Source organism: Sphaerodactylus townsendi, linkage group LG09 (assembly GCF_021028975.2).
Source record: "Sphaerodactylus townsendi isolate TG3544 linkage group LG09, MPM_Stown_v2.3, whole genome shotgun sequence".
Lineage (NCBI taxonomy): Eukaryota > Metazoa > Chordata > Lepidosauria > Squamata > Sphaerodactylidae > Sphaerodactylus > Sphaerodactylus townsendi.
The window spans coordinates 67,353,164-67,380,015 of NC_059433.1; the positions used below are offsets into that span (position 1 = coordinate 67,353,164).

Here is a 26,852-nt window from a genome sequence, read left to right on the forward strand (position 1 = left end):
TTCTCTCCTGACATTTCACCTGCATCTGTGGCTGGCATCTTCAGAGGATCTCCTCTGAAGATGCCAGCCACAGATGCAGGCAAAAAGAAGAACGGGATGTGATCTGAAACAATAATTATGGGTGATGTAGAGGGGCTTTCGAAGAAAAAAATATATACGTTTCTGCTCAATTTACGTTGCAGTGACTCTTAGCTAAAAGTGTACTAGGAAAACAACCATTCCTTTAGGTCCCTGTTTGGTATATATATCAGAGATCCTCTGAAGATGCCAGCCACAGATGCAGGCAAAACGTCAGGAGAGAATGCTGCTAGAACACGGCCATACAGCCCGGAAACCACACAGCACCCCAGCGATTCCAGCCGTGAAAGCCTTCGACAATACATAGTTTGCCTTTTCTTTTTCTTTCAGGGGTCTCAGAGGTGAAAGGGTTCATCTACCTCATGGGAAACCTCCATAATGAAATAGCTGCAATCATTTTATACTAAATAAGGTACATCCGTATTAACGGACTATCGTGTGGGTTTCCTGCATGGCTCAGGTGACACAAGTTTAGAAATGTCCAATGCTCGGTCCTGTAGCATGAACTGAATTGGCATATGTCTTTTTTATCCCAGTAAGGGCAGACAGACTCAAAAAGACAAACATTCCAAACATGGCGGACGTGGTTAATTCAAGTCTGAAATTTGGTCTCCACGAAGATGAAAACTCTGAACTTTATGAATATTACTTGAACATCTCAAGAGACAACCTACTAAAGATGCAAGAACCTTTTATAACAATTGTCACTGTTATCTATATCCTCCTATTTCTAACCTGCATTCTTGGAATTGTGGGGAATGGAACCATCATCTGGCTTCTTGCCTTCGGCATGAAGAGGACTCCTTTCACAACGTACATCCTGAACTTGGCTATTGCTGATATTGGGGTCCTCATAGTCAGCATTTTGACATATATATGCGCAGTATATGAGTTTGTAATTGCAGTCCTTAATCGTGAAGCTGTTTCTCTTCTGAAATATTACATATTTGGTTATGTGCTCTCATTATTGTATAACACTGATCAGCTTCTCCTGACAGCCATCAGTGTGGACAGGTGCGTGGTGGTCCTCTTCCCAGTTTGGCATCGATGCCACCGGCAACCACACCTGTCCAGAACTGTTTGTGTCTTCATATGGGTCCTCTCCTTCCTGCTTAGTGGATTGGACATCCTTCTCATATTTGCAAATCAATTTACACTGCTCCAGTTTATGGTGAATGTTGTCATTTGCACCCCACTCATGGCTATCTCTGCTATCACTTTGTTGGTCACAATCTGCCTTAAATCCCAGCAACGTAAGCGGGGAAAACTTTTCATGACTATTTTCCTTGCGCTTTCCTTTTTTCTCATCTTTGGTTTCCCTGTGAATTATATGTCTGTCCTCATATACTATTATGTTTTGGATGACATTGATGTGAGATCCGTGTTCAGCGCGCTTCTTGGATACTCAGAATTAAGTTCCACGGTGATTCTTATGCTTTCGTCCAGGGCACATCAGATTACTATTCCTATACTGGTTGCTTTTGCATGTACAGTTCTAAACTGCAGTGTTAACCCGTTAATCTATTTCTTAGTGGGAAGAGACAAGAAGAGCAGATCTGGGCTCTCGATGAAAGTTGCCCTCCAGAGGGTATTCAAGGATGAGGAAAACTGCAGAGGGGAAGAAGGACCCCTAGCTGAAACCCAGGTCTGATTTGTGTATGAGGATAGACATGCACATGCACGCACGCATGCACGCACGCACGCACGCATGCACGCATGCACAGCATATTTGTGTCAGATCTTGGAAGCTAATGAGTCTGTGGTTAATATTGCAAAGCAAAGCATTTTGTCATTGTGCATGCACAATGAAATTTACAGCAGCATTCCTCGATGCACACAATTTCAGACTCATCCCCCATCCTCACTTTCCCCTTCCTCCACCCATCCCTACACAGCCCCAAACACATCAACATGAAGCCACGGAGTTCAGCATCGCCACAGCTCTAGAGTAGAAGCTGTCTCTAAGCCTCTTTGTTCTAGTTTTGATAGACCCATATCGTCTGCCAGATGGTAACAGTTCAAAAAGAGAGTGTGCTGGATGAGACGGGTCTCTCAAAATATTTTGGGCTTTCTTTAGGCTTCGGGAATTATAGAGTTCTTCCAAGGAGGGGAGAGGGCAGCCGATAATCCTCTGTGCAGTAGTGATCACCCTTTGGAGTGCCTTCCTATCTGCCACTGTGCAACTGGAGAACCATACACAGATGCAGTAGGTTAAGACACTCTCTATAGTACAGTGGTAAAAGGACACCAGGAATTTTCCATTCAGTTGTTGTTTCCTTAAAAGTCTCATGAAGAACCTCATGGAGTCCCGTGTCACTGAACAGAGGCCGGCAATGACTAACCATCTCTTATCTTGTCTCATTATGCACAAGGTGTCTGCAGCATGATGGGGGTGAATGTCTGTTACAGCAAGATTTTTTTTGTACAGACATAATCCCTCAAGCCCCCCTTTCACTTTCCATGCTCTCTGCAGCAAGCAAGGCCACTTGTAGCTTGATTACAATTTTGTTTGCCACCAGAGCGCGGCAGATTTGCCAGTGAGCACAGCTTTTCCCCAGACTTCTTCTCTCCACCCACAGCCAGTCTGCCAAGCCTCACCCCTCCCACTACCACACAATGCTTTGCATGCCTTCCCCTTGCCCCCCTCCCTGTTTCCGACTTCTTCCCGCTTTTTGTCCTGCTGTATTGTTTTTGTTACCTGTGACCTTCTCCTCCTATATATCTTTAGATCTTCTTTCATTCTTAATTTCTGATGTCGATATATCAATATTTCTCCAAACATCTGGTGTGCCTGTTCATTGTCCACCATTGCTCTATTTCTTCTCGTTGATCAACAGACTATGACGGCTCCAGCCCTCCTAGTTCTAGACACAAGCAATCACTGATTTGGAACCGCACTGGCAAAAGGTTGCTGGTCTTGATGCTTGGTGTTTACACCACATCAGGAAAGGGATGATCAAAAGCCTAGGGAGCTTAGCAAAAGGCGTTCACGTTGCCCTTTTGTGGCTTTTTCACTGCCATTACTCCCCCCCGCCCCACTTCCCCACAAAGGAGACAGTCAGTGATCGGGCAACGTGTGCAGATGCCGTATTCAAGACTTTTCTGTAATAATTCTGCTTTTTTAAATCTAAAAATTAAATTACATTAGAAATTAAAGCACACATACATGATACAGAACTCGCAAAAACAAGCAGAGATCGCAGAGATCACCCTCCCCTGGACAGAAGCAAAAAGCCAGCCAGTGGGCAGTGGCTGCCCCACCACTAACACGGCAATAATGCTGAACATGCCCCAAACAAAGACTCCGGGCAAATTCTCTTTGGGGTCACAGGAAGCTCGCCATGCGTAATCGGCCCTTGAAAATCTTACGAGGTCACCTTGATTCAGCTGTGACTTGATGGCATTTTTACAACGAACTCGCATTAATTTGTTGGTAAGGTGATTTGCCATGAACCCGAGCACCCTTGCAAACATTTTGCTGTTTTGACTATTTTAAGTAATATCATGGAATTGCAAATGATGCCTCCCTGCTGATCTTTCCCCTTCTCCATCATTAAGCAGTGCTTTCACACTATTATTTCCATCCTCTTTAATGCATTAGTTTGCTGGTCTGTCATGAGCTCAGGCACCCTTGCATACATTCCCCTGTTTTGCATGACTATTTTATACTGTGGAATCCCAATGCATGGCTTCCCTATGCTGGTTTTTGGCTTACAGACCTTCCTTCTTTTCTCCATAGAAGAAACTATTGCACCTCACTTCCCCTCCTTTTCCCCTATAGGATCCTTCAGAAACATGTTAAGCAAGATTGTATAAATTAAAAGGATGCTCATATGTCCTTCTGTGTTGTTTGCAATGATATTTTTCTTGATGGAAGGCAGGCAGGCAGGCAAGCAGGCAATGGAGATCTGCTCTGGGACGCCTTCAGAGATGAAGAAAGGAGGAAGGGGAGTAGGCAAATATGGAAATGCAGGTCATTCTGTAACCCAAAATGCTGGGGTCTGCCCCTTTTAGAGTGGGGGGAATTAGCAAGGGCAGACCTTGCTATATGAGAGTTGGGCAACCAATATGAGATCTTTTCCACCAGGGTTTACGAAGGTAGGTTTCTGCAAGAAATCCACAGGAATCCAAAGGTTTAACAATTTTATTAGGAAAGGTAAAATAATAAATATACCAGCATAGAACTGATCACAGCACACAGTGAATTAACCTAGTCCTAGGATTTAGGAAGAAGTGAGGGTAAAAGTCTGGAATCAGTCAGAATTGGGAAGGGGAGAAAGGTAATAATTTTGATATGTATCAAAAGGCAAATGATAAAGTCTTGGAAAGGGGATGGATCGTACTTATTCCTCCTGCCTTGGCTACAAGAGCCGGTGTGGTGTAGCAGTTAAGTGCAGGTGGTCTCTAATCTGGAGAACTGGATTTGACTCACACTCCAGTACTTGAGCTGCAGTCTCTTGACTGGTGAACAAGATTTGTTTCCCCACTCCCCCACATGAAGCCTGCTGGGTGACCTTGGATAGTCACAGTTCTCTCAAATCTCTCTCAGCTCAACCTACCTCACAGAGTTTCTGTTGAGGGGAGAGGTAGGGAAGGAGTTTATAAGCCATTTTGAGGCTCCTTATGGTTGAGAAAAGTGAGGTATCAATCCAAAAGTTTATTCCTCTTCCTTGTCCAAGTAGACAATAAAAACTGGTGGCAGGGTTATTCATTTTCTCCACATACGCTCATTTTTAGTTTAAACTGAATTATACTCCCATGCATACAAATATTATGCATGTTTTAATTGAGAAAATTTTGTATCTATGAGGGCTCATTCCTAAACTGTCCTATTTTGAAATCTGAAATTTCCTACTTATTCTGCTTAAACTGTGTATTATGGATGAAGAAACGATTCAGTATGGTCTTTCTTTTTCTCTGTGTTCAAATTTATTGCCCAAAGCTTTGCCTTTTAAAAAAAAATTCCGCAGATTTGCTTGTGTTGTGAACATATATTGCCATTTACAGTTATGATGTATATCACTTATTCATATTCTTGTATGTAACTATGAGGGAAATAAACATGAGAAACATTGCAATAAGATAAAGAATCATGACTTCAGTTGTTACCGGGGTGAAGAGAAGTGAAACTGAAAAGAAGAAAACAGGGTTTAAAGCAGGGTGATGTCTTGGCAAGTAGCCAAAACAAAGGCCTTCTTAATGCTGCCAAAGTCCAGGAGGGCCTGGAGAGTTTGTGGAAAGACAAATGATCTCCCGGCTGCAGAGATGAGTTCCCCTGGAGAAAATAGCTGCTTTAGAAGAGGATGGACTCTATGGCATGATGCTTTGCTGGGCTGCCTTCCCCCCACCCTGAAATCCCACCCTCCCAAGTTGCCATCCCAACTCTCCACAAACGTCTCTACCTGGAGCTGGCAACTCTACTATCCAACCTTTTTCAAGATTTATTTTCTATCCGACAGTTTGGACATTTTGTATGATAATGAAGTTGGAGATATCTGAGAATGGAAATGGAAAGGCAGATTTTTTAATGGAATAAAGAAATATGTTGCTCTGGATCCAGTCCCACTCGCCTTTTTGGGACAAAGACCCCACACTGAAAAGGTCTCCTCCTCCTTCCGTTGAAGACTATTTTGTCATCCACGATAAGTACATTTTCTCATATGACATCCCCAAGCCAAGAGTGTGATTTCTGATACCCCTTGAGCTGAGCTTGGAGATACAACTTGAGCTGAGCTAGGAGGAACTTTCCTCTCACTGTTGGGACTGGTGAAATCTATCTGTAAGTCCACTGCCATTCCAGCATGAGTCACTGGCCAATTGCCATCTGCACAGCTACCTTCTGAAACTATCTTCATGAAAGGCAATGTAGTCAGCTGCATGGAGCAGAAACCCCAGATATCTGGCAGAGGGATCAGGGCCGGAATATGCTGCCACAGGAGGTGGTGATGGCCACTAACCTGGATCGCTTTAAAAGGGGCTTGGACAGATTTATGGAGAAGTCGATTTATGGCTACCAATCTTGATCCTCTTTGATCTGAGATTGCAAATGCCTTAGCAGACCAGGTGCTCGGGAGCGGGAGCAGCAGCAGCAGGCCAATGCTTTCACGTCCTGCCTGTGAGCTCCCAAAGGCACCTGATGGGCCACTGCGAGTAGCAGAGAGCTGGACTAGATGGACTCTGGTCTGATCCAGCTGGCTTGTTCTTATGTTCTTATGTGGGGCGGGGTTGAGGGGAACATGTGTCTTGATGGCAGACACGGGGTGGTGGCAGGAAGTGGGGTAGGCTCAGTTTCATGGAAGAGATGGGCTTGTTCTGCAGTGTGGTCTTCATTCACCTGATTAGGCTGGTCCTAGGAGGTGGGGTGAAGAAAGAGGGAGACTCCAGGCCTCAGAGAGAAGTCAAAACCTTTATTAAGGCAAAAGTTCTGGCTGTGGATTGGCAAGCAAAAAGGAGGGGGAGTTAAAGGCTCCTGAGGTGATGTTCAAAGATTTCAAGTTCTGTGCAGTAGGACACATTGACCCCCAGGTAACCTCACTTGACCTCACTAATCTCCCTCCTTCTCCTGTCCAAGGCACCCTCTGTTCTTTTATGGGCAGGATCTCCCAATTCCTTGTCATCACCTCCTTACTTCAAGGATTGCACGTTGACAGTGGTGGCCACAATAGGCTTCGGGTATACAAGACCTTGATGGGTGGGACTTAGGACACATCCTAAATATAGGGAGAGAAGAGTTGTGGGCTTGGTGACCATTAATGGTTTAGAATGCCTGATGCGCCCCTCTTTCCCACCTCCTGGTCTTGTGCTCTTGTAACCTCAGCTTGTGGGTTCTGTGGGGCAGAACTTGGAATGAGTTTGCAACAACGATTTTTAAAAACAAAATGGTTTACTTTCTTAACATATAACATATAGCATCAACATTTAACATCACACTTCAAGGTCCTGTTCAGGTTGCATTTCAAATCCTTCTAGTTACAGTCTTCTGATATTGCCAAGTCCAGTTCTTCCTGCAAGTGGGTTGGCTCCTGAAGACTCCAAGGGCTTGATGAACAGGATTCAACATGATGAAGGTTTCCAGGAGAACTCTCACCCATTACAAACATAAAAGAAACCCTGAAACAGTAAACGCCAACATTTACAACATAGCAACTTACCAGTAGTTCCCAACAACATTGCAGTTACCTTAACAAGATGTTAAGGGCTTATACAAACCAAGGTCCGAATCTGGTAGCCTTGTCTCCTCCAAACTACATGAGGTCTGCAGCCTCCTCCTGCTTTGGGTCTCCACCCCTTTCTGGGTCAACCCATTCTGAGCATGGGGGTTACACTCTGTTGAGGGGTTGCCAGCCCCTGAGCAGCCTGGAGTGGAGTGGAGAGGAATAGGACAGAGCCCCTCCACTTTGAAACTGGGGGCCATGTTACGCTTGTTCACGAGCAGACCTGCCCCATCCTGCAATAGGTTTGACCTTTCCCAAAGAGCCTGATTTCACACCTTTGGACAAGAATGAACAGCCTGTTTACACCCGCCTTTAACAGCCTTGCTCAGGTCATGCAATCAGTGGGGCGTGGCTTCCTTGATTGAGTCAATCCATTTCTATAGTGGATCTTCCACCTCTCCCACGGTCTGCAACATTTCCTAGCATTATTGTCTTTTCCAATGACTAAAGCACAGTAGTTTCAATATAGTCATTGTAGCTTCTAGCAGCATAATTACTTGGGCTGTACTTTATTAGGATGAGAAGGAGTGTGAGGTGTGTTTCGTGTTTCCCATGTCAAAATTAGCTTTTCAAAATGTCCAGAAAAAGACATGTTCCTTTAATGTTGTATGCAGACGATGCAGTGTTATTGTCCTTGTCCAGTATTGGCCTTAAATGCCTAATGTATAGTTTTGCTAATTATTGCGAAGAGAACAGACTGGAAATTAACTATGCTAAAACTAAAGTTCTCATTTTTGCTAAGAGTTGGAAGCCCTCGTCCTGGTGAATTAAGGGCCACAAAATTGAGCAGGTCAAATATTTCCGATACCTTGGCATTTACTATAGGTATAATTTGTCATGGTCCTCACAGCGACTAGCAGTAACTACCTCGGCACATACCAATATGACAGCAATATATCGCTTTTTTTACAGTAAAGGCAAAAAAGACTAGGCTGAAAACCTTTCTCCTTGGTTGCGTTTTTATGTGTGCAGAGGGGCTAAGGGGAAATTCAAACATTGTAGACAGGTCAAATAATGTAAAATTACAATTATTCATTAACAGTTCTTAGACTGCAACATAGGCCCATGTCACACAAATACAAAGTTTTTCAGGACAATAAACAACTATTTGGGGGTGGAATTTCACACAGTCTTTCCATTTTATGTTTTTGTCCCCGACTGTTAAAGCTCTTTTTTGTTTTCTCCACCACTTGTGTCCACCATTTTCTAACCTCATCAACTTTTTTTGAACAGTTGTTGCCCTTTTGACAGATAATAGTGGGGTCAGTTGCTCCTCCTTATCACTTGCAAATTTGCTCTACTCACGAGAGCCATTCTAGCACCCAGAATCCTTACATGACAAAGAGTTTCCTCCCTCTGAGAGTTAATCTGATGGCTGATACAAGAACCGCTCCATCAGCTGATGTGAGCAAACTGAAGAATAACTGCAAAGGGCAGTTAGCTTGAATCTCTTCACCATCTTGCAGTAACTTTGATGGGACAGTTGAAATGTGCTAGAAGTTTTCAAACTCTCCTACAATTTCATCTTGCCCCCTTGTCTAGCAGAAGACATCGGGCCCCGCATCCACAGTCTCTAAAGACAGCTCCCCACAATTATTCACAGGTGAGTGAAAACTGATCCATGGGGTGACATCATATCACAACATTTGCTGAGCAGACTACGTTGGGGGAAGGGGGTTGTCCAGTCATCCACACTCAACCCCCAGCAAGCGGGGTACTCATTTCACCGACCTCATAAGGATGGAAGGCTGAGTCAACCTTGAGCCGGCCACCTGAATCCGACTTCTGTTGGGATCAAACTCAGGTTGTGAGCAGAGCTATCACTGGAGTATTGCAACTTACCTTTCTGTGTCATGGCGCTTGCACAGGAGTCTACCTTAACTTTACCTGTAAGTAAAAACTCTCAGTGGGGATGAGTTCAGTTTGAAGCTGGAAATGAGTGACGTAGTGGTTAAGAGCAGGTGCACTCTGATCTGGAGGAACCGGGTTTGATTCCCAGCTCTGCCGCTTGAGTTGTGGAGGCTTATCTGGGGAATTCAGATTAGCCTGCACACTCCCACACATGCCAGCTGGGTGACCTTGGGCTAGTCACAGTTTTCGGAGTTCTCTCAGCCCCACCCAACTCACAGGGTGTTTGTTGTGAGAGGGGAAGGGCAAGGAGATTGTAAGCCCCTTTGAGTCTCCTACAGGAGAGAAAGAGGGGATATAAATCCAAACTCTTCTTCTTTGTTTCAACGGGATACGTTTTCTACCCCATGCATAATTTTATAGACTTCAATCATATCCCACCTCAGACGTCTCCTCTCCAAACGAAAGAGTCCCAAGCGCTGCAGCCTCTCCTCATAAGGAAGGTGCTCCAGTCCCTCAATCATCCTCGTTGCCCTTCTCTGCACTTTTCCTATCTCTTTGATATCCTTTTTGAGATTTGGTGAGTTTTAACGCGCACATAAATGGTTAGTTTTAAAAATTAATATAAACCTATTCACCAAAACTCCATCTTAACCGTTGACATTACCCTGCCCTAGATATTGACGACAAAAGATTATTTATTTTGGCTCTGATTTGGAGTGAAACATGTTTCTGAGTCTGAGACTGCATTTTTGGTTCTGGTCATCTCAGTCTGCTGGGTTCTTGGTGTGTTCTGAATTCAGCTGAATCTGAAAGCTAATTGTGGTCAGAGCTCCAGAGATTAGATTTTATCCCAGTAGGTTAGAATTACCACATTGGCTGAGATCGAAGGCAACCTAGTCCTTTCTATCGGGGCATACCAGATATATTTGGAAGGCTTTGGAGAAGGGCATGATGGTGCCATTTCTCCTGCTAGTGACTGCTTGGTTTTACCCATTTATGGATGAAGCAACTACAACCGTAGAAAGTAGAAGCAAACCCATAAAACCTGTACAGCGCGGTTCACTTTAAAATGGACTTTCTTCTCCTTGCCTTTTCTGTGATCTCATTGTTTTCTTGATTATGACATGTAGATATCATTCTCTCTTTTATGCATGTATACCTCAGTACTGATCTACGTAGTAGAACCTAACTAGAACTACGTACGCTTGTATCAAGGACCTTTTTGTTTTTCCAAATAATGTACAATATAAATATTTTTTTTAATATATAGATCATGTCATGCTGTGGTTTTGTTCCCTTCCACTGAGTTTTTTTAGAAGAAGAAGAAGAGTTGGGATTTATATCCCCCCTTTCTCTCCTGCAGGAGACTCAAAGGGGCTTACAATCTCCTTGCCCTTCCCCCCTCACAACAAACACCCTGTGAGGTAGGTGGGGCTGAGAGAGCTCCGAGAAGCTGTGACTAGCCCAAGGTCACCCAGCTGGCGTGTGTGGGCGTGTACAGGCTAATCTGAATTCCCCAGATAAGCCTCCACAGCTCAGGCGACAGAGCTGGGAATCAAACCCGGTTCCTCCAGATTAGATACACGAGTTGTTAACCTCCTACGCCACTGCTGCTCCCTCTGATTTAAAAAATCATTACTGTACACCATTTTTATCTTTTATCCATTGTATGCAGCTTATATGCAAACTTGCACATGAATGAGTGTAAGAAATTAGGATGTTTAACAGCAACAGAAAATGGCATGAAAGTAAAAAATGCAGATTAGATGTACTCATTAATTTATTTTAAATCTTTTAAAGTCATTTTCCCCTTCACTTTAGGATCCCCAAGGTGGCAGATACATTCATTTCATTTCATTTCAACCTTTAATGGCACATAGGCAGATACATGAAATACCAAGAAGACTTTGAAGGCATATAGATATGCACATGATATACTTAAAAAGAAAACATAAAATATAGACACATGAATAGGATTGAATGTCAGTAAGGATCAGTGATCAGAAGTCAAACAAAACACAATTCTTTGCCCGTTGGCAGAAGACGACGACAGAAGGAGACAGACGAATCTGCCGGGGGAAGGAATTCCATTATTTTTTGAAAAAGTTAGCTGACTCCAACCAATAGTTTTATTTTTGAAGCCTCTTCAAGCATCATGTATAGAGAAGAAGTCAATGAATATGTGAAAAAAAATCAGTGTATATTACCAAACATATCACAGGGTCCTGATTAAAGGCAGAGTTCACTCTAAAAGAAGCCAAGTCAACATTTCGAGTGAAAAACATCCTATATATAAAGAACACAACCTAGGCCTTTTCGCTTAAACTATTGATTGATTTAAAATTATTAGCTGCCTTTGTTCCTTCCAGAAATCAAGATGACTTAGAAGAAGAAGAAGAGTTTGGATTTATATTCCCCCTTTCTCTCCTGCAGGAGACTCAACGGGGCTGACAATCTCCTTGCCCTTCCCCCCTCACAACAAACACCCTGTGAGGTAGGTGGGGCTGAGAGAGCTCCGAGAAGCTGTGACTAGCCCAAGGTCACCCAGCTGGCGTGTGTGGGAGTGCACAGGCTAACCTGAATTCCCCAGATAAGCCTCCACAGCTCAGGCGGCAGAGCTGGGAATCAAACCCGGTTCCTCCAGATTAGATACACGAGCTCTTAACCTCCTGCGCCACTGCTGCTCCTATGCCACCTACTTGTATAGATATGATTATTTCTTCAAAAAAAGGAAAAGTAGTATAATTCTTTTGGGAAAACACACATGAAAGTACACAAAAGATCATGATTAGGACAGCCAATACCAAAAAAAATCATCATTCTAGATCCAACACAATCCATGCAAGTCATGGAGGTGAAACCAATAGACTGAAAACTGTTTTATTTGCTTGGCTCTATTACGGCAACTGATTCCAACATTTTCTGATTTCTCCTAGCAGGAGAGTTCGTTCAAGAAGAGGAAGGGGGAAAAAAAATCCAAAGATGAGCATGATGAAAAAATTCAGTTTCGGATTTTGACAACCCAAATTTGATGACCGAGGTGATTCACTAGTCGAGAGTTACGTGGCGAATAACATTATTTTGTGCATCTTCTCTATTGTTATCTGCATTTTTGGACTCGTGGGAAACGGACTTTTCCTCTGGCTACTCGCCTTCAACATTAAAAGGAATGTTTTCACCACGTACTTCCGGAACTTCAGCCTTGCTTCCTTTGGGTTCCTTTCAGTCTTAGTTTTTGTATATGTGTATCTATTTTTAAGCAATATTGATGTACACATTAATACTCAATATGTTGATGATCTCATTGCTCTGCTTCTCCTAACTACATGGAACAGTAGCCAGTTTATCCTGGCCATTATAAGCATTGACAGGTGTGTGTTTGTTCTTTACCCAAGCTGGTATCTACGCCATAGGTTTTGTTCTCCTCCATAAATCTGTCCAAACCCTTTTTAAAGCTATCCAGGTGAGTGGCCATCACCACCTCCTGTGGCAGCATATTCCAAACACCAATCACACGTTGTGTGAAGAAGTGTTTCCTTTTATTAGTCCTAATTCTTCCCCCCAGCATTTTCAATGAATGCCCCCTGGTTCTAATAAACGCTTGTGCAAAATGAATGCCCCCTGGTTCTAATAAACGCTTGTGCAAAATCTCTCAACCTCTGTCTCTCTCAGGGGTGTCATTTGCTTACACAGGGAAATTGGAGATAAATAATTGAGTACAATCAACTCTTTAGGAAACAACCTGCAGGCTCTCCATTACTGGGCAGCAAGCAGGAACATTCCCAGGATTACAACTGTAGATCTTCTCGCCCTGGCCTTTCAAATGAAGTCTGTATACCCCCTTATCAGGTGTGAAAGGTTGCAGCCCATGAGAAGATGCTGAATAGAGCTAGTCCTTTTCCAGGCTGGGGTCATAGATGTGATCCCCTGAGCATGTGCCAAAATGCAAGTTCCAAAGGGCTGTTGGTCCTTGGCTCCAAGCTCATGGTTTGCAACCAGTGGGAGCATTGTGAAAACACTGAAAGACAGTGCCGTATAGTGGTTGAAATGTTGAACTAGGATGTGGCGGGGGGAGGGCTCATTCCGCCACTCGCTGCTTGATGGGCCAATCACACACTCACAGCCTAGCCTAACCCACAGGGTTATGGTGAAGGTAAAATATAGGGCAGGAGAATGATGTAAGCTATTTTGAGTCCCTTTGGGGGATAAGGCAGAAGAAGAAGAAGAAGAAGAAGAAGAAGAAGAAGAAGAAGAAGAAGAAGAAGAAGAAGAAGAAGAAGAAGAAGAAGAAGAAGAAGAAGAAGAGTTTAGATTTATATCCCCCCTTTCTCTCCTGTAGGAGACTCAAAGGAGCTTACAATCTCCTTGCCCTTCCCCCCCTCACAACAAACACCCTGTGAGGTAGGTGGGGCTGAGAGAGCTCCGAGAAGCTGTGACTAGCCCAAGGTCCCCAGATAAGCCTCCACAGCTCAGGTGGCAGAGCGGGGAATCAAACCCAGTTCCTCCAGATTAGATACACGAGCTCTTAACCTCCTACGCCACTGCTTAACCTCCTACGCCACTGCATAAACAAAGTAAATACATAAATGAAGAAACCTCAGATCTGAAGTAGGGAGCTCTTTGGACCGGGACCTGGTCAGATATGTTTGTCTGTGTGTCAGAGGGAGGAGTCTTGTTTCACTCTGGTGGGTTCTGCACAACATATGTATAATGGGTTGCAGTTGTGATAAAGGAGCCCATTTTCCTGGACCCATGTCTGCCCTTCACTCATTCAGGCAGTGACCTTTCCTTATATAAAGCAGTGGTGCGACCGCACTTGGAGTCCTGTGTTCAGTTCTGGTTGCCACATCTCAAAAAGGATATTGAAGAGATAGAAAAAGTGCAGAGAAGGGCAACGAGGATGATTGAGGGACTGGAGCACCTTCCTTATCAGGAGAGGCTGCAGCATTTGGGACTCTTTAGTTTGGAGAGGAGACGCCTGAGGGGGGATAGGATTGAAGTCTATAAAATTATGCGTGGGGTAGAAAATGTTGACAGAGAGAAATTTTTCTCTCTTTCTCACAATACTAGAACCAGGGGGGCATCCATTGAAAATGCTGGGGGGAAGAATTAGGACTAATCAAAGGAAACACTTCTTCACGCAACGTGTGATTGGTGTTTGGAATATGCTGCCACAGGAGGTGGTGATGGCCACTAACCTGGAGAGCTTTAAAAGGGGCTTGGACAGATTCATGGAGGAGAAGTCGATCTATGGCTACCAATCTTGATCCTCCTTGATCTCAGATTGCAAATGCCTTAGCAGACCAGGTGCTCAGGAGCAGCAGCAGCAGAAGGCCATTGCTTTCACATCCTGCAGGTGAGCTCCCAAAGGCACCTGGTGGGCCACTGCGAGTAGCAGAGTGCTGGACTAGATGGACTCTGGTCTGATCCAGCAGGCTAGTTCTTATGTTGTCATATTCTTATGACTGGAGCCCATGGAAACAATCTCGGTTGCTTTCACTCCTTTGCACCGACACGCTTCTTTCCTTTTTTCTTTTTCCAGAAATACATACGTAGCTGCGCAGTCATGTTGATTGTCCCACAATCCGATCGGCTGCCCCTGCATGAAAGAAAACAAAAAGGGACCTCCCTGCGACGGCCTTGGTGTCCAGCAACACATCCTTACAACTGAATCGGTTTTGAGATCCTTCATGGCTTCCCGTCACTGATACTACGCAATAATTGAAGATCCATTACAGGATCTTCTGAGTTATTGGCTTATTACGATGAAAATCGGAAGGTGTATAAAATGCCTGCTTCACCAACCGGAGGCTAAGCGGGTGAGCACCGGAGAAAGGGTTTTTGACGTTGTGGAAAATCAAAAAATGATATGTGATAAAAAGGTATGCTGTGAAATAATTTCCCTTTGATAGCAAAAATACGTAATCCAAGTTTTAAAAGATCAGTTTTCAAGCAACATAAAGAGTCAAACCGATGCCTTAGAGACTCTGCAAATTTTCTAGGATATGCAGAGTGAGTTTCTCTTGAGATTCAATCCTTTCAGAACAATTTCTTCCACACTTAGGAATCTGCAAAAGCAGCTTGGGAGAGTAATGGAGCGTTACCCATGGCTAACAGCCTCTCTTGCTAATGGATTGGAAGGAATATATGGCCTGTGCCCCACCCTTGCTGGTCTATATAAACTACTGCTCAGGCATTTTCTGCACTGCATTTGGCACTCCGTGCTAGCTGGACAAATTCACTGCAATCCCAAGAAGAAGTGACATCGGTGACCCTGAAGTTCTGAAGAAGAACTGTAGGCTCCTTGTCTTCAATTGGGAAAAGTTTGGATCAGAAGAAGGTAGGCTACCCTCTGCATGAAATGCATGTGTAACCTCAGCTTGTGGGTTCTGTGGGGCAGTACTTGGAAGGAGTTGCAAAGAACCAAATTTAAACAAAACAGTTTACTTCTCTTTACAAATAACATTAAACATCAACATTTAACATTTACAATTCAAGGTCCTGTTCAGGTTGCATTTCAAGTCCTTCTAGTTACAGTCTACTGATACTGCCAAGTCCAATTCTTCTTTGCAAGTGGGTTGGCTCCTGAAGACTCCAAGGGCTTGGTGAACAGGATGCAACATGATGAAGGTTTCCAGGAGAACTCTCACCCATTACAACCACAAAAAGAAACCCTGAAACAATAAACTCCAACATTTACAACATAGCAAAAATAGACAACTACCTTCCCAGTAGTTCCCAACAATATTGTAGTGTACCTTAACAAGGTGTTAAGGGCTTATAGAAATCAAGGTTCGAGTCTGGTAGCCTTGTCTTCTCCAAAGAGCTCTGCAGCCTTTCTGCTGCTCTGAGTCTCCACCCCCTTACTGGTTCAACCCATTCTGGGCATGGGGGTTACACATGCTTAGTGAATTCTCCCTGGCATCTCGCCCCCCCCCCCACACACACACTTCTCGTCCATGGCTTCTAGAAAGGCAAACTTCACTACAAGGAGGGTTTGGAATTTCTCCTCCTTGGTGTTTCAATTTTGCTTCTCCCTCATGTAAAGGAGATGCTTGCTGAGTCAACAGGAGCTAAGGGGATGCTGGGGCAATTCTCTTGAATATATCTTGGGATGGTTCTGAGAGGGTAGTAGGTAATGAGCTGCTCGGAGTGCTGATAGATCCCCTGAGGATGACACAACAGGGATTATTTTTTATTTTATTGAATTGATACCCCGCCCAATTCCCGGCTGAAGTTTGGTCCAGGGCGGCTAACAACCAAGGCTCATTCCGTACATGCAGAATAATGCACTTTCAAACTGCTGTCAGTGCTCTTTGAAGCTGTGCGGAATAGCAAAATCCACTTGCAAACAGTTGTGAAAGTGAACATAAGAACATAAGAACAAGCCAGCTGGATCAGACCAAAGTCCATCTAGTCCAGCTCTCTGCTACTCGCAGTGGCCCACCAGGTGCCTTTGGGAGTTCACATGTAGGATGTGAAAGCAATGGCCTTCTGTGGCTGTTGCTCCCGATCACCTGGTCTGTTAAGGCATTTGCAATCTCAGATCAAGGAGGATCAAGATTGGTAGCCATAAATCGACTTCTCCTCCATAAATCTGTCCAAGCCCCTTTTAAAGCTATCCAGGTCAGTGGCCATCACCACCTCCTGTGGCAGCATATTCCAAACACCAATCACACGTTGCGTGAAGAAGTGTTTCCTTTGATTAGTCCTAATTCTTCCCCCCAGCATTTTCAATGAATGCCCCCTGGTTCTAGTATTGTGAGAAAGAGAGAAAAATTTCTCTCTGTCAACATTTTCTACCCCATGCATAATTTTGCTTAGACTTCCAATCATATCCCCTCAGCCCAGCCTCCTCTCTCCAAACTAAAGAGTCCCAAACGCTTCGCAGCCTCTCACCTCATAGGGAAGGTGCTCCAGTCCCTCAATCATCCTTGTTGCCCTTCTCTGCACTTTTTCTATCTCCTCAATATCCTTTTTGAGGATGCGGCGACCAGAACTGGACACAGTACTCCAGATGCGGTCAGCATCTCACACAGCTTTATATAAGGGCATGACAATACTTTGCAGTTTTATTCTCAATTCCTTTCCTAATGATCCCACAGCATAGGGTTTGCCTTTTACAGCTGCCATGCATTGAGTTGACATTCCCATGGAACTATCAACTAAGACGCCTAAATCCCTTTCCTGGTCTGTGACTGATAGCACTGACCCCTGTAGCGTGGTTTGAAAGTGGTTTGAAGTGGTTTGAAAACGCATTATTTTGTGTGCGCGGAAGGGGCCCAAGATTAAAACCACACAATATCCAACACAGCTCCATAAATAAGTTCCAAAATCAATTTCTATACAATTTTAAAAAAATATATAATTCATATGTAGATGGTGAGCCAATGTCTAAACCGAGGAATTACTCTACGCGTCTCCCTAGTTCTGGATTAGCCAACCTGAATGTCAAGCGAATCACACCTTTGGGTCAGGTGGGGAAGTTCAGCAGCCTTCCTGCCCAGGCTTGGCACACAGTATCTATCCCACAATTCTCTTACAGGCATCCATTTTGTGTGGATTTGTGGCACCCACTGCTTTTGACTCATTCAAGCACCTTTTGTTCTGGCAGGTGCATCTAAACAAACAGAGGGGAAAAGTATTCTAAAAAACACACAAGGAGGATGTGGACCAATTTCAGCTTCACAAATCAGACCTCTGTGACTCCTGAGACAGACGATTATAACCTAACCTTTGGGGAATACCTGGAGCAAAAGACTATCTCTTTCCTAAGCATTTTTATTGGCATTTTTGGATTTCTGGGGAACGCCGTCGTCCTCTGGCTTCTTGGTTTCCGCATTAAGAGGAATTCTTTCACCATCTTCATCCTGAACCTGGCCGTGGCTGACATGGGAGTCCTCATATCTTTGGCAACATTTTTTGCTGTAGAAGATCCCTCTTCGGACCTCATATACGTGGAGCTCATCATATTCACATACAGCACCGGCCAGTTCCTACTGACAGTGATCAGCATTGACCGGTGCCTGTGTGTCCTCTTCCCAATCTGGCATCGACTTCGCCGACCATCTCAATTGTCCACCTTCGTGTGTGCCACTATCTGGGTCCTCTCCTTCCTGCTTAGTGGAATTCACTACATACTCTTCCAGACTGGGATCCTGGAAAAGGATCACCCTCTCACGTTCTACCAGTTTTTTGTGAGCGCCCTGCTTTGCCTCCCACTCATGATCATCTCCACTCTGACCTTGTCCATTAAAGTCTGCTTCAAATCCCAACAGCGGCAGCGAGGAAGGCTTTTAAGAGCTATCCTCCTGACGCTTCTCTTCTTCCTCCTCTTCGCGTTCCCGCTGAATGCTGCCTACTTTCACTTTGCTTTCTCCAGGGATGCATTTCCCTCTCCAATGAGATACGGCTTACTGTGTGCTTCCTTAAACAGCAGCATTAACCCACTGATTTATTTTGTGGTTGGGAGAAAGCGGGAGGGTCCGACTGGAGAAAGCTTGAAGGTCGTACTACGGAGGATATTGGAAGAAGAAGAAGAAGAAGAAGAAGGGTGAAGAGAGGAATGGCAGCTTCCCTCCATTCAACCCAAGCCATGATGCCATTAAGCGGTGCACTTTGAACCAGTGCAATCCAAAGGCCAAAAAAAAAAAATTAATAGACAGAACAGGTAGATGTGGAACAGGGGAAGTGGAGCTCCCCAATTACAATCCAGTTACAATGTCTCCAGAAGCCCCAATTTATTATAGCATTATAGATGCATTAGAAATTGAGTGAAAACCTACAGTGATTATCAAGATGTATGCTAGCAAAAGGACCTTCATAAAGCAACAATAGCAAAGAAATCCTCTTCTATGGGACTATTCCGTTATCTACAAAGAACTCTTTCCCTGAATTGGTTTAGGAATATTTTGATTTAGGGTAACCAAACTCCGGTAGGTTTGGTCTCGGAAATCCTTCAGTTAGGCCCAATATCTAAAAATTAAAGAAGCATGTTAATAAAAAATATTTTTAAAACATTTCAGAAAATTTAAAAAAATTGGGATCATATCCAGATCATATCAAACAACAAATTAGATTATTACTCACTTGTAGCTCAATGTATAATGCTCTCAAAGATGTTTTTATTCTTTATTAACCTTTAATAGGCATAGATCAAAAGATGTTTGTTCTAATAGTTTCTAACCTTTGCTCTTCCTGTAAAATGAGATATTCAAAATTATATCAACTGAACTACATTTCAAAATATAAAGAACAGGAAACCGTTTTCTAAATACAAAGATGTATTAAGCCTTTAAATCAAATATAAATACTGAGACTACAGCTGGCTGCTTACTCTCACGTCTTGTGCAATTTCCCTTCAATAGCAAAAAATATGCAATCCAAGTTTTAAAAGATCAGTTTTCAAGCAACATAAAAATGCAAGCTTATGCCTTAGAGACCCCGCATGTTTCTCAGAATATGAGTGAGTTTCTCTTGAGACCTAATCTTTTCAGAACAATTTCTTCCATGCTTAGGGATCTGCGAAAGCAGCTTGGGAGAGTAATGGAGCTTTACCCATGGCTAATGGCCTCTCTGGCTAATGGACTGGTAGGAAGTGTCCAGATTGGTAGGAATATGTGGTTTGTGCCCCACCCTTACTGGTCTACATAAATTGCTTCTCAGGCATTTTCTGCACTGTATTTGACACTCTGGGCTAGCTGGACAAATTCGTTGCAATCCCAAGAAAAAGTGACATCTGTGACCCTGAAGTTCTGAAGAAGAACCGTTAGCTCCTTGCCTTCAATTGGGAAAAGTTTGGATCAGAAGAAGGTAGGCTGTCCTCTGCATGAAATGAACACTTAGTGAATTCTCCCTGGCATCTCGCCCCATACACACTTCTCATCCATGGCTTATAGAAAGGCAGCATTTACTACAAGGAGGATTTGGAATTTCGTCTCCTTGGTGTTTCGATTTTGGTTCTCCTTCATGTAAATTGAATTGATTGATTCTTTATCATCACAACACAGTCTGTCTCCTTGTACTGGTGTAGTTGTTGAGAGCAGTGGACTCTGAGAACCAGGTTTGATTCCCCATGCCTCCACATAACCTTTGGGGTCTCTCCAACGATATGTTTCTATGATAAGGGGTGGACTCTAATCTGGTGAACTGGATTGAGTTCCGTGGTGCTACACATGAAGCCTGCTGGGTGACCTTGGGCCAGTCATAGTTCTCTCAGAACTCTCTCAGCCCCATCTACCTTATGAGATTTCTGTTGTGGGGAGAGGAAGCAAAGGAGTTTGTAAGCTGCTTTAAGACTCCTTACAGACTCTAAAATGTAGGCATACTTTGTTGCTATTTGTTCATTTAAGAATTCTGGATTGTACATTATAAAAGTATGCAGCCAACAGTGAAGATTCATGCAGGGGTCTTCAAACTATGGCCCTCCAGATGTTCATGGACTACAATTCCCATCAGCCCCCGCCAGCATGGCCAAGTGGTAGGGCTCATGGGAATTGTAGTCTATGAAATCTGGAGGGCCATAGTTTGAAGACCCCTGGATCATAGGATAAGTACAGCCATACCGTTGAGTTTTCGAAAGTTCCTTAGCATTGGCTTAATATAGACACTGGGGAAAGCATTACTATTCCGTTGAGCATGGCTACAGAATTGAAGACTTTCTGGTAAAACCTGTTCTGTAATTTCGTAGGATTCTCTAACAGAGGATTATTTAACATAAGATTCTCTAACGTGAGCCTAAAGATTACTTAGCATGATGTGAAATTAAAATGTTGGATTCTCTGGTGTAATGTTAGAAATAATATCCCATTAGATAATTTATTCTCTAAATATACAATGTGCTAGTAATATGAGGAAGCAAACTGAATAATAATACTGAAGATAGGAAAGAATGAAGAAACAACAACACTCACTTAAAACAATAACAAATCTAAAAGCAAGCCAAGAGCTTGCTTAAGCAGAAAAGTAATTTGATAGGAAGGTGGAGGAGAAGGAATGCTTCATTGCTTCAAAACAGCACAATAGTTTCAAGGCAAAAAACTGAACTATTTTAAATAAATTATTTTGTTGTTATAAACTTTGGCATTTTGGGGAGAAACTTTTTTTTTGGCTTTTGTGAGAAGACTTAATTCTGTAGTAGACTCATTGGAAGAAATCGAACAGGGTTTGTCCTCTGTCGTCTCGTGACAGGCATGCATGAAGAGAAAATAAAGCTGAGGCATCTCAAAATTGGGCAGCCCTTTCGGGATGATTGCGGGAGTTGTAGTTTCAGGTATAAAGAGAACTGGATCCTCCTGCCCCATCCCCCATTCTTTGCTAAGTGTAAGGCTGGACACACTCAGACAAAGTTGACTTTAAATAAAGGAACGAACTTTATTGACTTGTGTAGCCCTAAGATACAGGGTGCTGGAACTGAGGGTTCTTGCCCTCAGTTCCAGTATATATACACATAGGGGTGGGCGGTCCTTCCCAGTGGCGGGAAACTGGGAGGGCTGGGGAAACAGGAACCTAACCTGAGGAAACAGAAACCTAACATGCAACAGGGGATTGGGGGAGGGTTGCGACCCTGACACTAAGGAGATGGGGGCTACCCTTTTGAGGGTCCATAACTTTGGACCCCCTGAACCAAACTGCACCAAACTTGGGGGGGTCCCATCAGGACAGTCTCCAGATGATATCCTGACATTTTGGTGCCGATACATCCAAAAATGCACCCCCTGCAGGAACATCCCAGAAATTTGCCCAAGAATCTTTGTCTGCATTGAGTTTTCTGCATTGCTGTCAATGGGGATTGCAGGTTGGGGGGGCACATTTCTGAAGGCACAGTCTCAAAACTTTCATGGTCTCATCAGGAAACTGCCCTAATGATACCCCCCAGGTTTGGTGCAGTTTGGTTCAGGGGGGCCAAAGTTATGGACCCTCAAAACTGTAGCCCCCATCTCCTATTAGCTTCCATTGGAAACAATGGGGATGGGGGCACCCCCTCTGGGAGTCCATAACTTTGGACTCCCTGAACCAAACCTCATCAAACTTGGGAAATAGCATAGCCTAAAACTGCGCCCCCTGCAGGCCAAAAATGGAAAACCACTAAAAATATCCAAAAACGAACCCTGCATTTTGATGCCCCCAACAAGGTGGTGCCCTGGGCAGCTGCCCACCTTGCCCAATGGGCATTACGCCCCTGGTTTTCTGCCATTTATCCTTTAGATGCAATTTATATGCACCTTGCACACAAAGGAAATTGCAATTTCAGGACCATTAAGGGAAGACTTTTAGCAACAGACAACAGAAAATGGAGTGGAAGTAAAGACTGAGATTAGATTTATCAATTCCATAATTTTCGGAGAAAAAGCCATCTGACTCAAACCCAAAGTTTTATTGATTTTATTTTAAGCCACTTCACAACATCATATATAGAGAAGGCAATAACTGAGTGAAATGTGATGTGCTTTCCCGCTGCAACTGAAACCAATGTTTTCTGTTTTCTTCTAGCAGGAGAGTTTATTCAAAAAAAGGGGGAAAGAATCTGAAGCAGAAGATGAGCAAATTCAATTTTGGATTCAATTTTGGATTTGATACTACTAATGAAATTGATTCAGAAATTATCAGGCGCCCAGAGGATACAATGGCTTTAAGTGTCCTTTCTACTGTTATCTGCATTTTTGGATGCATGGGAAATGGAATTTTCCTCTGGTTACTCACTTTCACCATTAAGAGGAATACTTTCACCATCTATCTTTTGAACTTCACCATCAGTTCACTTGGACTCCTTATACACCTGTTTCATGATTATGTATATTTAATTATAACCACTGTCAATATGGATATTGTTATACATAGTTCTACTGAAATGATTCTAAACCTTTTCTTCCTTATGCGATCCATTGGTCGCTTGAACCTGACAGCTATTGGCATCGATAGGTGTGTGTCTGTTCTCTTTCCAAACTGGTATCGATCCCACAAGTCGCCAGATTTCTCCGCCGTAGCATGTTCCTTAATATGGGTCCTCTTCTTCATCCTCTTAATTAATGAAGCATATTTTACTTTGATGCTTTTCAAGTACTGGTTTTGGGGGACAGTCTTGATTTTCTGTCTAGTCGTGATAGCCTCCACTCTGACCCTGTTCATCAAAGCCTGCTTTAAATCACAACCGCAACAATGTGGAACGTTAACCACAGTTGCCTTATTGACTCTGCCCTTATTCCTCCTTCTGGATGTCTTGTTTATCGTCTGTTCCTCCAATCGGATATATGTTTTGTTAGGGGACTGCCTGGTGATCAGCATGAACCCACTGATTTACTTCTTGGTTGGGCGATGGAAAGAGAGTCAGCTACAGGAAACCATGAGGGCCATCCTGCAAAGAGTTTTCAAAGAGGAGGAGTCAGTGCCAATCACTCCCACCCAGCTACAATCTCTTCCTTAGAACATCTCGCTTCTAGCTTGGCCATAGAGTTGCAACGGTCTTGGTTCCTTTAGGGTTTTCATGGGAACAAATCGGATAAGCTATGAAGTGGAAGAAAGGGGGTTGCTGATGCAGAGGTCTTGAGAAATTCCTTTGGGCCACACCATTGCTGCACATTTGCAGGGCAAACTTAAATGGTCAAAGCTGCAGAACGGTTTGACAGATACTCATTACGATATAATCGGCAATCATTGCAATGCTGCCAAATATCTTGCTGAATGGGCATGCCTCGCTTCATAGAGAATGTTAAGCGCTAATAAACATTTCTGCAAAATCTCTCTCTCATCTTTAAGATTTGTAAAAAAATTACACGATAAACAGTTGCATATGATCAGTTCGATTTGAGCCCGGAGAGACTAGCAAGATCTTGAGGGTAGAAACTTTATCAAGGGAGTTTTCACCGTTGAAAACTTCTCTCTCAAAAACCTTCCTGATCTCTAGGGTGCTCCTGAACGTCTCGCATCTAACTTGGCTGCTCTGCTGCTGACAAGGGTAGCTACTTTTGAATGAGTTAAACATGATGTGTTGTGTGTCATGCCTGAGCAAAATAATGTACAATGTCCTTAGGTGGTGAGAACCACAAAGGATTGCGAAGAGCTCCAAGCGGACCTTGATAGAGCACTTTCCTTATGAGGAGAGGCTGCAGCGTTTGGGACTCTTTAGTTTGGAGAGGAGACGTCTGAGGGGGGATATGATCGAAGTCTATAAAATTATGCATGGGGTAGAAAATGTTGACAGAGAGACATTTTTCTCTCTTTCTCACAATACTAGAACCAGGGGGCATTCATTGAAAATGCTGGGGGGAAGAATTAGGACTAATAAAAGGAAACACTTCTGCATCCTGCAACGTGTGATTGGTGTTTGGAATATGCTGCCACAGGAGGTGGTGATGGCCACTAACCTGGATAGCTTTAAAAAGGGCTTGGACAGATTTATGGAGGAGAAGTCGATCTATGGCTACCAATCTTGATCCTCCTTGATCTGAGATTGCAAATGCCTCAGCAGACCAGGTGCTCGGGAGCAACAGCAGCAGAAGGCCATTGCTTTCACATCCTGCACGTGAGCTCCCAAAGGCACCTGGTGGGTCACTGCGAGTAGCAGAGAGCTGGACTAGATGGACTCTGGTCTGATCCAGCAGGCTAGTTCTTATGTTCTTATGTTCTTCAATGCTAAGATTTGCCTCTCACAGAATTGCAGAATGTTCCATGTAAGCAATGTGTTTGGAAATGAGAAGCAGATAAAAAAAATTATCTACAACATGCAGGTGCTATAAGAACTTAGTAGATATATAAAAAGAAGTCTCATATGATATAATACTGGACCACTGATGATTGACCAGTCGGGACAAGAGCTGTTAAGGCTTGTTAAGACTTGCCTAAGAAATGTTTTCAAAGGCCAGATTTTGGGTCAAGGATAGACCAACCTGACCCAGGGTATTCTGTCAGATCTTACTCGGAATTAAAATCTCTTACTCTCCTGAGGGACAGTACAAGTTCCATCCTGACCTGGTCGTTCATGTCTTATAACTCTAGAAAACTAGTAACATGTGTAAATTTGCATCAGAATTGCTAAATACTAGGAAAAAATAAGAAATATAGGATAAATATAGGATAAACAGGATAAATCTTAAGTTGTGTCATAGTCATTGCCATCTGGATCGGATTATGGAAACTTATTGAGTTGTTTTAAACATTTTCAGATGGTTTTATGATGGTATATATGGTTGAAAGCTGCCCCAAGCCCAGAAGCGGAGGGGCACTATATTAAATCGAAATTAATTAGTAGCTACATGGTATGACTACGAATGAAAAGTAAACAATAAAGATATCTTACTGAATCACCAAAAGTCTCATCTGAACTCTTTTCATAGCAGGGAAATTGATTCCAGTGTAGTCCTCATTCAGTTCGCTTTCCTAAGAAAATAACAGGTCACCAACATCACTGCAAAGGAAAAATTAATATGTTCACTATCATTTATCTCGAAAAGATAGAAAATACACACACACACATACACACACACACACGACTTGGTTATGCAAAATCTGTAGAGCCTTTCCAGAAAAGCACTCAAAACCGTTACAATTACTAACAGTGTCCAATAAATAAAGAAAAGCAAGGAAGTCCAAACAATTGATCATGCAGGGTTCCTTTTTCTCATCTGTTTTTTCGGCACAGGGTGTAGCTCAGTGGTGGTGAACCTATGGCATGGGTGCCAGAGGTGGCACTCAGAGCCCTCTTTGTGGGCACGCACGCCATCGCCCCAGTTTGGGCATTTGGCAGTGGCATAGTGTCAAAGGGGCGAGGGTGTGCAACACACTAGGTGTGTGACCCTGTGGGTGTTACCATGCTGCCTGGTAACTTTTAATAGCTCCAGACCAACCAGCTCTCAGCAGCGCAGGGGAACAGAAACGGGACCCGACACAGCGAGTATAGTAAATAATAAAAGGTATTATTGAGATGCTGACCTCCGTGTCAGCACCTCCGCACCATGGCAACTGCGCTGCCTAGCAGCCTTACAGCATCTTAAATACACTTTCTCCCGCCGGGAGTCCGGGAGAATACAGGACAGCCTACAACCATTCATTCACAAAATACATGACAACCAATCATACATCTACAAGTACATGGGAACCAATCAGAGTCCAGCGGGCAGTCCCTTCTTGAATTTCGCGCCAAAGGCAGGGCGAGGCGATGAAGTAGGCGCTGGCGGAAAGAGCACAAAAGAGTCCTTTGGGTGCTTGGGGGTCAGGAAACGAAACTTAACGATGATGGCCCCCTTATCTGCCTGCCGGTGGGATTAGGCAGATTGAGGCGCTTCTTCCGGGGTCCCTTTTGTCAACGTCCATCCCAGGTTTTACAAATGAAAGGGACATGCCCAGGTGGAGCAGGGGTGGATTCCTGCCTTGAGCCAAGGAGGTTCCATGCAGACGCCAATACAAAAGACAGCTATAATTCCTATTTTCTATCTAATACAGTTTGTTCCTACCTAACTTATACAGAAATAAAACACAGTTCCATCTTTATTTAAAACAAGACCAGAAATGGAATAAAATCACTTCTGGCTCTGCTATCATGGGGCGTGGCAAGGGCGTTCCAGGGGTGTGACGGGGGTGTTTAGGGGCATTCCAGGGCGGGCGAGGGGCGTGGGAGGGGCACAGGGCGCACACGTGACCTGGACGCAGTTTTCCCTTGCTCCACCCCTGGCACTCGGTCTCTCAAAGGTTCGCCATCACTGGTGTAGCTGCTGA

At 43.7% G+C, this 26,852-nt stretch overlaps 2 protein-coding genes across 2 annotated transcripts; both read left to right on the plus strand.

The window, feature by feature from the left end:
* Nucleotides 1-652: 652 nt before the first annotated feature.
* On the plus strand, nucleotides 653-1,729 carry LOC125439472 (mas-related G-protein coupled receptor member H-like). The gene is made up of 2 exons (XM_048508574.1): nucleotides 653-1,450; nucleotides 1,535-1,729. The coding sequence occupies exons 1-2, from the start codon at nucleotides 653-655 to the stop codon at nucleotides 1,727-1,729; spliced, it is 993 nt and encodes a 330-aa protein (XP_048364531.1).
* A 4,826-nt stretch (nucleotides 1,730-6,555) lies between these two features.
* On the plus strand, nucleotides 6,556-18,700 carry LOC125439474 (mas-related G-protein coupled receptor member H-like). The gene is made up of 5 exons (XM_048508575.1): nucleotides 6,556-6,603; nucleotides 8,835-8,895; nucleotides 12,184-12,380; nucleotides 14,686-14,695; nucleotides 17,862-18,700. The coding sequence occupies exons 1-5, from the start codon at nucleotides 6,556-6,558 to the stop codon at nucleotides 18,698-18,700; spliced, it is 1,155 nt and encodes a 384-aa protein (XP_048364532.1).
* The last annotated feature ends 8,152 nt before the right edge of the window (nucleotides 18,701-26,852 follow it).